This window comes from Megalops cyprinoides, chromosome 17 (genome assembly GCF_013368585.1).
Source record: "Megalops cyprinoides isolate fMegCyp1 chromosome 17, fMegCyp1.pri, whole genome shotgun sequence".
Lineage (NCBI taxonomy): Eukaryota > Metazoa > Chordata > Actinopteri > Elopiformes > Megalopidae > Megalops > Megalops cyprinoides.
The window spans coordinates 29,605,111-29,615,007 of NC_050599.1; the positions used below are offsets into that span (position 1 = coordinate 29,605,111).

Consider the following 9,897-nt stretch of genomic DNA (forward strand, 5'->3'; position numbering starts at 1 on the left):
CACCATCTGTCATGTTAAGACACAAGAACTGTCATACTACAGTGTCTGGCAGTCCACCTACTTTATTAAATGTCCTTCAACAGGGGTAAAACACTGCCGTCAGAATTATCACAAAATAATAACAGAAAATGTGATCATACTACACCTGTCTTGTCTTCACTCCATTGGCTACCCATTAGGTACTAGGCTGAGTTTAAGGCATTGCTCTTAATATATGAAATGTTAAATAGACATTTAACATTACTATTATCTCTGTATAACCTTCCAAGGCTGCTTCCATCACAAGACATTGCTAGCTCAGAGTCTCAAGATAACTAAAACAGGCAGCAGGGCCTTCTCCTTCAGAGCCCCACAATTATGGAATAGTCTGCCTGTTCACACTCAGGAATCAACCACTATTTCAATATTTATACCCAAAGAAACCCAGGATACATCCAGTTAAACCCACTTCTTTAATCTGTCAAGATTTTCAAGAGTTTACAAACAGTATGTACAAAACAGTTCAGTTTTTCCCATTTAGTTTATTTATTAGTTTATTGCTTTTTCCTTGTTATCTTAGCAAAAGATTTTTTTCCTGATAGTTGGACCTGATTAGAGCTTGGCTTTCTGAGAGGATGTCCCACTCTCAAGGTGCTTCCTAAAAAAGCACATGATCCTCTCCCACAAGTCCACCTGTGCTTTGGAGTGAGCACAGGGATCACCTCCAAACACCACAACCCGGCCCACAGCAGCGTGCATGCACGAGCCACAGTGTGGCATGTAGGGGACATCCAGGAAGTGGCCTGCTTCTGGATAGCTCACCATCTCCCAGCTCTCCTTCCCATGATCCTTTAGGCGCTTGATAGCCTGCTCTGCAAAGTAGTCACTCTTCCAGTTTCTGTCCTCCCCCGACACCGCGAAGAGAAACCTGCAGTTTGCTCTCTCGATGGGAATGAGGGATCCCCGGTTCTCCTCTGCCAAGGGGTCTACCAGGACTTCCCTGACATCCAGGAGTCCAGACTCTGTGACCTTTACACTTGTGAGGTCAGTGTTAAGGGGTGGGATGACCATGGTTTTGTAGTGGAGGGGCAACATGGTATTCGCACAGCAGGCATTGATGCACACTGTGGCTGAGACTCCAGGCAGGAACGATGCCATAGACAGTGCTAGATCACCACTCTTAGAGATGGATAAGATACCTAGCCCAGATTCTCTGACCTACAGTGTAAAGAGAACACAGCATTACAATCCAGCTGGCATGGACATCTACAGTATCAGTCACTTCTCTGCCATAAATCTGTGCTTCGATCATCAGTCACACAATGACACTGATGAATTATATTACAGATTTAGGGCTCCAAAAAAATCTTATTTTTCTCATAAAATGTGAAATACGTTCCCTTTTTTTGCCCTCGCAATTCTGTTACAAACCTCAGGTTGTCTCCTCAGGAACATTATGGCCTCTTCAAAGTATTCCAGATCGAACTTGTTGGGCAATTTGGGCAGGTCCTTGTACCTGTAGTAAGCCAGAGATAAAATCGCAAAGCCCTGCTTGGCCAGCAGGCATGCACGTATTTCAGACAGGCCCCCTCCTAAAGTATACATATCCACCACACCTGGGAACGGCCCTGGCCCTTAGAGAGAGAGAGAGACACACACAGTCTGTGGTAGAGGGTTTAACATGATGTACCTAAACCAGTCTACACACCCATGGGAGAAGCACGCAGGTGCTGCAGTGCAATCCAACTTGGCCAGGTAAGTTGGCAAATTATTTTAGGTAGAATGTAATTTGCTAAATGTAGATGTTTAAACCATTTAGCTAGCAATATAAATATAAACCACTTTACGTATTTAAGGAACCAGGGCTGATGAAGCAGTCATTTTTCACATAAGTTACACTAGCTGGAATATTACATTTAGGTAGGTTAGTTCGCTGATCACTCTCTCATTAGCCATCACATTTGGCTAGCTCTGTTGGCTGAGATAAGGGCTTATGTTGGCTAGCTCTCTGGGTTAGTTTGATTTAGTTTGCCATCAAGAAATGTCATTATACTTTTTACAGAACATCTTTTTCTGCAGCATCCAAATCACATTCAGAAAGTTAGCTACAAGTACAAATAGTGTAGTGTTACATACTGTAAGGAGCTACATAACTTGGCAGCCAGCAAACTTGATTGGTTAGCTAAATAACAAATGTTCGTGAAGCATTATGAAATAGCTAACGTGGCAAAAGGGCAAAATGTTATGTTAATGATGAAGACTTTCACACAGAAAAGCCTAGGCCTGTAAATTTTTTGTGTAAACACCCTATTTTGTTAAATAAATACAGTTTCTTATTCAACAATCTTTTTAAGTTAGCCTGACATGTATATATGACTTTACCATTATACTAACAAGTACAGTGATCTCCAAATTCATTCAAATCATTGATAAATTTTCACAAAATGTGCACTGACATGGTGCTCTATATCTCCCACACATGTTTTACACAGCATAATAGAGAAACGTGGAGAGTTCTTTGTGTAAAAGGAGACACCTTACAAAATATTCAATATTTCTTCTGGACACTTTTGGATCTGCCATATTTCTCTGGATTTGTGGATTCCTACTGTCAAAACAGGTGTAGGTCCAGATGACAGTGTGTGTGAGCGAGAGAGAGAGAGAGAGAGAGAGAAAGAGAAGACTGACCAGGTGGCAGAAAGAGTATACCCCGTACTCTTCCATCTTCCACAGGTACTCTACGCATCCCCTCTATCATGAATCCTCTCTCATTGGTCTCTCTAGCGAGTACTTGTTCCCGATTCTCACTGCTGCGTACCTCAATGTCGACAAAACACGGGCTTAACACGTCAGTCTTTCGCAGTTTTGCGTGTGGAGTTTCTGGTTTCAAGGAGCAGAACAGACCCATAGGTTCAACTCCTGTGTAACTGCCGCCCAAAGCGGGAGCGCTGCCTAAATCTATCTCCCCGCTTAGGTCCGCCCTGTACGCGGCCGAAGACTTAAAAAGTACGCCTTTGTCATCGGTGAGTTTTGCCGTCAGATCAACTCGCTGCTCCGGGGCAAGTCCTCGTACTTTTATCAGCACGGCTTCATCGAATAGACACCTGGAACTGGGGAGAAGCCGTATGGATACCTGTGAACTCATACTGGCGATTGTAAAAGACAAATACTGGCTCAATTTTTTGTGACAAGCTCCAAAGCGTCTCAAGGCCATCGCTGTAGCGGCAAATGTGGCAGTGTCGACCTTCTCAACACATCACTGGGGCAGCTGATATTGTCATGTTGCTGCTAAGTTGTGCTGCCGCCTACCGTGCTGGGGTTCAAGTACAGCAGTTTCTTTGCCTCATTTTATTTATTTGATATATCGCTAAATTCAGTTTCATCGAAGTAGTAAAATGCATTGTTTTGACAGTATGAGGTAATGTTTTTAAGATGTAACCAAGATGTTCAGCCAATACCATCCATCGAGTAGACTAAATGTCAGTTCCACCCGCCCCAAGGGGCCTTTCAAAATAAAATTGAACATAACTGAACATTGCAATGGAAATGTGGGATGACTTCAATGGTAGACACATTGAGGGAGTTAATATTTCCATGCTTAACATGTTTGAAATGTTTGGCCAGCAGAAAGTTGAAATTTTCAGTCCACATGGCACACTTCTGTTCAGTTTTCTAAAGGTATTCTTTGTGGGGGGCAGGAGGATGGCTTCCCAATAATTTGTCTCATGGGATAGGACCCATTTAACCCCAAAAGCTGGAATTTATGTAAATACGTTATGGGGGACATTCACTATTACTAGCCAGTTGTTTTTTGATAATAATGGTCTGAAAAGCCTCCTTACTATATTGAGTTACAAAATGTCTTTTTTATTTTGTTGAGACAGTTTTTTTTAAGGTAACAGGTTATTTTATGGTGCTTTTTACAAGGGGGGTTTGTAAATAGTTTTTCCAGTTTGCATTGGGACAAGACTGACTTAGCTAGTTTGGTGAGATGTAGTTCATGTCACTACTCTGATTTGCAAGGTAACATTGAACTTATGTTAGCTATGTTAGGGTGTGTTTACTGAATTGGAGAGGATATTCATATCCTGTACAGTGACTGACAATTATTTATCATATACAGAAATGTATACATTTACTGAAGGAACAATTTTTTATGTGAACTCCAAAATGGAAGCCTTTCCTGAAGTGACTGTTGGCACAATATTGTCAAGGCATACACCAAGAGGATAATGCTTTTTGCAGTGGCAGCACTATGAATGGGGTAGTCTGAAGAGGAAGAAATGTAAATTATGAGTTTGCCATTGCAGGCACCTGACCTAAACCCCCACTGACAACATTTGCAACCAAATTTCAACCTGAGTACACAAGCAGATCCCTGGGAAAACAGTGGGAAGCCTAGCCTGCTGGGAACAGGCTGTGGACGGGGGGCAATGCCGATGGAGGACACTGTGTAGTTTTCCATGGTCAAGCATTTATCTGTCAGGCCATTTTAAATTTTATTTTTATTGTTCATTGCATAATGTTGCTTTACTTTTATGCCAAAATACCATGCACATGTAGCGAGAGTTTTTTCCCCCCATTATTACTATTTTTCAGATGGCAGGCTGAGCACTTGTTTGCTCATTTATAAACTTTTAGCCACTAGGTGGCAGCTGATGTCTAATTGATATCATGGTAATAGGAAATGGAAAATAGACTCTTAATAATATACACTGAAGAAGTTGCATGACCTTGTTCAAGGCAGAAAACTTGTGACTGAAACTTTAGTAATACCTTGTTGCTTGTCTTTCCAGCATAAAGAATCAAAATAGTAACTATCTCTTGCAAACTGTTTTGTCAGAGGCGTTTTGGTACCTATTGATTATCTGGGAATCTGGATATTTATGAAAGCTACTGGTAACTGGGGGTTCTGGATTGGCCCAGTTCAATCCCAATCATGCCATCAGCTGACAATGACAAGGCAACAGTCAGTTGTGCAACAGGCACAGTGGCAGATCTGCTTTCTGACAGGGTAGGGTAGCATAATGTCCCCATGTTAGTGCTCCCAAGCAGTGCCATTCATCAGGCACTGGCAAGTTGCTCCGAGTAGTGAAGTAGTGCCTATCCAGTGGTGGGCTCAGGCTGTTTGAAGGGCAGGGGCGAAAAAATAAAAAGGGCGCCTAGTGCACAACATGGGGCCCCACCAGCACGCAAAAAGCTATGATGCATCATGTATGATGAAATAGTCTTCATCCTTGATTAAGATTAACATTATGTTATTAGGCGATCCAGATTGAAAGTATAACCACACTTCTATGATAAAAACACACAAGGAACTATAAACCTTTAAAATGGTTATTTCAGAAACACCTCCCAAGTAAAACACAGAGAGAACTATTAACATTTGTTTCACAAGCACACACACACACACACACAGGTGTGATAATGTCAATGAGAAAGCTATGATTTGGGAGATTATTAGTCAGGGAAGGGAAATGGTGGGTGGTGGAGTCATAGCAGAATTCTTCTTTTGGCCATGTGTTCATATACACTATATGGCCAAAAGTATGTGGACACCTGATTATCACACCTATATGAGCTTATTGGACATCCCATTCCAAAACCATGGGCATTAATATGGACTCGACACCCCCCTTTGCAGCTATAACAGTCTCCGCTCTTTTGGGAAGGCTTTCCACAAGATTTTGGAGTGTGTCTGTGGGAATTTGTACTCATTCAGCCAAAAGAACATTTGTGAGGTCAGGCACTGATGTTGGACGAGAAGGCCTGGTTTGCAATTGGCGTTCTAATTCATCCCAAAGGTGCTCAATGGGGTTGGGGCTGTGTGCAGGCCACTGGAGTTCCTCCACACAAAACTCGTCAAACCATATGGACGTTGCTTTGTGCACAGGGGCACAGTCATGCTGGAACAGGAAAGGGCCTCCCCCAAAGTGTTGCCACAAAGTTGGAAGCATACAATTGTCTAAAATGTCTTTGTATGCTGTAGCATTAATGTTACCCTTCACTGGAACTAAGGGGCCTAGGCAAAACCCTGAAAAACAGCCTCAGACCATTATCCCTCCTCCACCAAACTTTACAGTAGGCGCTGTGCATTCCGGTAGGTAGCGCTCTCCTGGCATCCGCCAAACCCAGATTCGTCCATCAGACTGCCAGATAGTGAAGCGTGATTCATCACTTCAGAGAACTCGTTTCCACTGCTCCAGAGTCCAGTGGCGGCGTGCTTTGCAGCACTGCAGCCGGCGCTTGGCATTGCGCATAGTGATGTTGGGATTATGTGCAGCTGCTTGGCCATGGAAACCCATTTAATGAAGCTCCCGATGCACAGTTCTTGTGCTGATGTTGCAGCCAGAGACAGTTTGGAACTCTGTAGTGAGTGATTCAACTGAGGATAGGCGGTTTTTACATGCTACGCGTTTCAGCACTCGGCAGCCCTGCGTGGTCTACCGCTTTGTGGCTGAGCTGTTGCTGTTCCTAGACACTTCCACTTGACAATAATAGCACTTGCAGTTGACCGGGGCAGATCTAGCAGGGCAGAAATTTTGCAAACTGGCTTGTGGCAAAGATGGCATCCTATGACAGTACCACGTTTAAAGTCACTGACTCTCCAGTACTACCCCTTCTACTTCCAAGATTTGTCTGTGGAGATTGCATGGCTATGTGCTTGATGTTAATCACCTGTTAACAATCGGTGTGGCTGAAACATCTGAACTCAATAATTACGAGGTGTGTCCATATACTTTTGGCCATATAGTGTATGTCAATGACCTCATTATGGTCAACTGGGATATCCCTCTCAATTGACAGCAGCAGAAGATTGGAGAGCCTTTCTTCCCCACATCAGTTTCTGAGCTGGGTTTTGATCAGCTTCAGTTTAGAGAATGATCGCTCTACTGAAGCAGTTGTCACTGAGATTGTAGGATATGTTTTGAGGAGCATAGTCAGATTACGGAAAACTGATTCCACATTGTTGTCTTTAAGGCACCTTAGCACAGCTTTGATGCAGAAAAGATTTGTTAGCAGCCATACAATGTGTTTTGAATGTAAGCGGGGTTTGAGAGGTAAATTCAAAATCTTATCAAAGTGTTTGGCGGCACCCTTGAGACTGTCGTCATGGCACCCACTTTGGGAAAGCCTGCCCTAGAGAGCATGTTGTAGGGGAGACTGTAGGGCACTGCATCTCATTTTCTTTACTGAGATTTTTTCTCTCCATTGCAAGGGCACTTCATTGTGTTTTCTCACTTGGAAGGGCATCTAAGAGGGCATTTCATGAGTTTTTTTTCATCAGAAAGGCACCTGTAGGGAACCTCAAGTTTATCCTATAGTAAGGGCACCTATCACACCTATCACCACATCACATTTTCTCCCTTGGAGGGACATCTATTAGGAAACTTCCCCACATTCTCCAGCATGTAGGGACACCCTTTACAGCACTGCATCACATTTTATCCACTGGAGGGGCATTTCTCCATTAGAAGTTTTCTCACCTGTAGGAGTACAGGCAGGGACACGGTCATGCAGGGGCAGGGGCAGTGGCGGCTGGTGAGCTAGAAACAGGGGAAGATGAAACATTACCTTTAAATCTATCAGTACTTTCAACCTGTTCTCCTTTATCTTCCTTGATTAACAATAAAACAAATAATTCACAGAATTATTGACACCAATCGCGTAAATGGAGTAAATGAGTATGCTCGCGAAACAGCGCAGATTGTCTGTAGTTTGTGTGCTTGCGAAAGCTACAACGTGATATTGTTTAATTAACAAGGATGGCATTTATCAAATTAAATTACATTAAATGCACATGACACATCACAACTTTTGTGAGGTCTGTGTTCTAAACGTTATTGTTCATTACACTCAACCTAACCTAAAAGTTTATTCTCAGTAATTTAAATCGATCTAACTAGATTTAGTTCTGTTTTGTAATTTGAATTTTGTAACACAAGAAAGCTATAATGTGAAACATTTAAGAGAAAGCTTTGGGATTACTTGCCACTTAATTGTTCAAATTGCAATCCTTGTTAATTAAACCTCATGCTGTAGCTTTCGCAATAGTGCACAAACTACAGACAATCTGCGCTGTTTCGCGAGCATAATCATTTACTCTACGCATTGGTGTCAATTATTGTGTGAATTATTTCGTTTATTGTTAATCAAAGAAGATAAAGGGGAACAGGTTGAAAGTACTGATAGATTTAAAGGTATAACGTTTCAGCTTCCCCTGTTTCCAGCTCACCAGCCGCCACTGTGCAGGGGCGGCATAGAGGGCACTTCATAACGGCACCCTTTTCCATTGGAAGGGCACCACTAGGGAACGTCAAGTTTAGACCATTGTAAGGGCACCTTATAGGGCACTGCATCATGTTTTCTCCACTAGAAGGGCACTCATTAAGACACATAATCGAATTTTCTTGCTCTAGCCTGCACAACCCTCTCCTGGGGGACCCCCTGCCCTGCATGTTTTAGATCTGTCCCTGCTACAACACAGCTGATTCAAATGATCAACTCGTTATGAACTCCTGAAGCTGCTTAATAACAAACATTTGAACATTTGAATCAGCTGTGTTGGAGCAGGGAGAGATCTAAAACATACAGGGCAGGGGGTCCTCCAGGTGAGGGTTGAGAAACACTGCCTTAGAGGGCACTCAATAATTTTTTCCCATGTGAAGGGCAGCCAATAGGGCACTCCCTCTCATTTTTGCCACTTTAGAGGGCACTTTAGCAATGCTTTTTCAAACAAGGGGGCACCAGGGGGAGCGGTCACGCCAGTGTGCCTATCCTCCAATAGGTGCCCACTTCACTGTGGTGTACTATGGGATGTGTAGTGTGAAAATGAATTGTTGACTGTGTGTAAGTATAGAGGGAATTGTAATAGTCTCATTTTAGCATTCCAGAACAGCTGCAGACATTGCTGCGGTGAGATGAGCCTAATGTACAATTCAGCCTTCCAAACAGGGTACATAAAGACTAAAAGTCATTTTAAAAAGAATCTGGTGGTTGGAGTGTGAACTGTTCATGTTGGAAAGGAAATTTTCACAGTACTGTAAGAAAATCATAATAGAACCCACTGTGCACTAGACATATGGAATTTGTATCATTCTAGGGATTTATGGGGTACTAGAGTGCTCTTCTCTCACCTGTTGACGGATATGTCATGATGGTGTATGACAACACTTGGGCCTTTTATTTCTCTGTTTATTTTAGTCTTATTTCATGTTATCAGTGCTGTTCTTACATCTCTTCCTTGTTTTATGAGTACAATTACAAATTTGCTTAACAGACACCCTCATCTAAAAATCAGTAGTGCCCTACCTAGGCATTGAACCTTCAAATTACAAGACCTTTTCCTTATTATTATGTCACGTTGTGAAAATGTTATTACAATGAGGACAGATGCAATTTAATGTCATCTGGTTAAATGTCAAAGACATTTGATAGGAGCAGCACGGTTTAAAGAGCAATCACTGCAACTGTAAACATTAAATGATCTGAAGTCCCGTGTTGTTTTTGTTCAGGATCAATGATGCACGGATTGATTGCTCTTTATAAGTGCCCCGGCTCTCTGAAAAGAATAAGCCAATCACATATAAAGACAGACTTCAGAAAATGTTGATCTGGCAGTTTTTGGGTAACTTTGGTATTACCTGTTAAAAACATCACCGGAATAATATTTCCTTATTTGGGGGGAATGCGTAAAAATTCTGGAAAAATATTAAATGATGACTGAATTTGCGCCGCATTGTTATAAAAGGAAATTGTTAAGGGGCGGCTAGCTAATGACAGATGAGAAGCGTTTATCCAGACACGCCCTAAATGGTGATTTACACTCAAACCCTATGCTCAAACCCCTCCTTCGCTTAAAATTGGGACACGCCTCCTTTCCGTTCGCTTTGGTTCCCATGGAGACGGCACCAGAGC

The 9,897-nt window shown here is 42.5% G+C and overlaps 1 protein-coding gene across 1 annotated transcript; it reads right to left on the bottom strand.

Moving 5' to 3' along the window:
• Positions 1–99: 99 nt before the first annotated feature.
• LOC118792119 (acyl-coenzyme A thioesterase 1-like) lies at positions 100–3,211 on the bottom strand. Its single transcript, XM_036549837.1, has 3 exons — positions 2,668–3,211; positions 1,411–1,613; positions 100–1,197 (listed from the first exon to the last, which is right to left on the bottom strand). Exons 1-3 carry the CDS (start codon positions 3,191–3,193, stop codon positions 592–594), a joined length of 1,335 nt encoding a protein of 444 aa, XP_036405730.1. The 5' UTR covers positions 3,194–3,211; the 3' UTR covers positions 100–591.
• Between the last annotated feature and the right edge of the window lie 6,686 nt (positions 3,212–9,897).

Bases quoted from the DNA above. Each gene is read 5' to 3' on its own strand.
- LOC118792119 (XM_036549837.1), bottom strand. From the start codon at position 3,193: ATGGCCTTGAGACGCTTTGGAGCTTGTCACAAAAAATTGAGCCAGTAT. The intron at 1,614-2,667 runs GTCAGTCTTCTC...TCTCTCTCTAAG, and splicing joins TATACTCTTTCTGCCACCTG to GGCCAGGGCCGTTCCCAGGT. The intron at 1,198-1,410 runs GTTTGTAACAGA...TTTACACTGTAG, and splicing joins TCCTGAGGAGACAACCTGAG to GTCAGAGAATCTGGGCTAGG.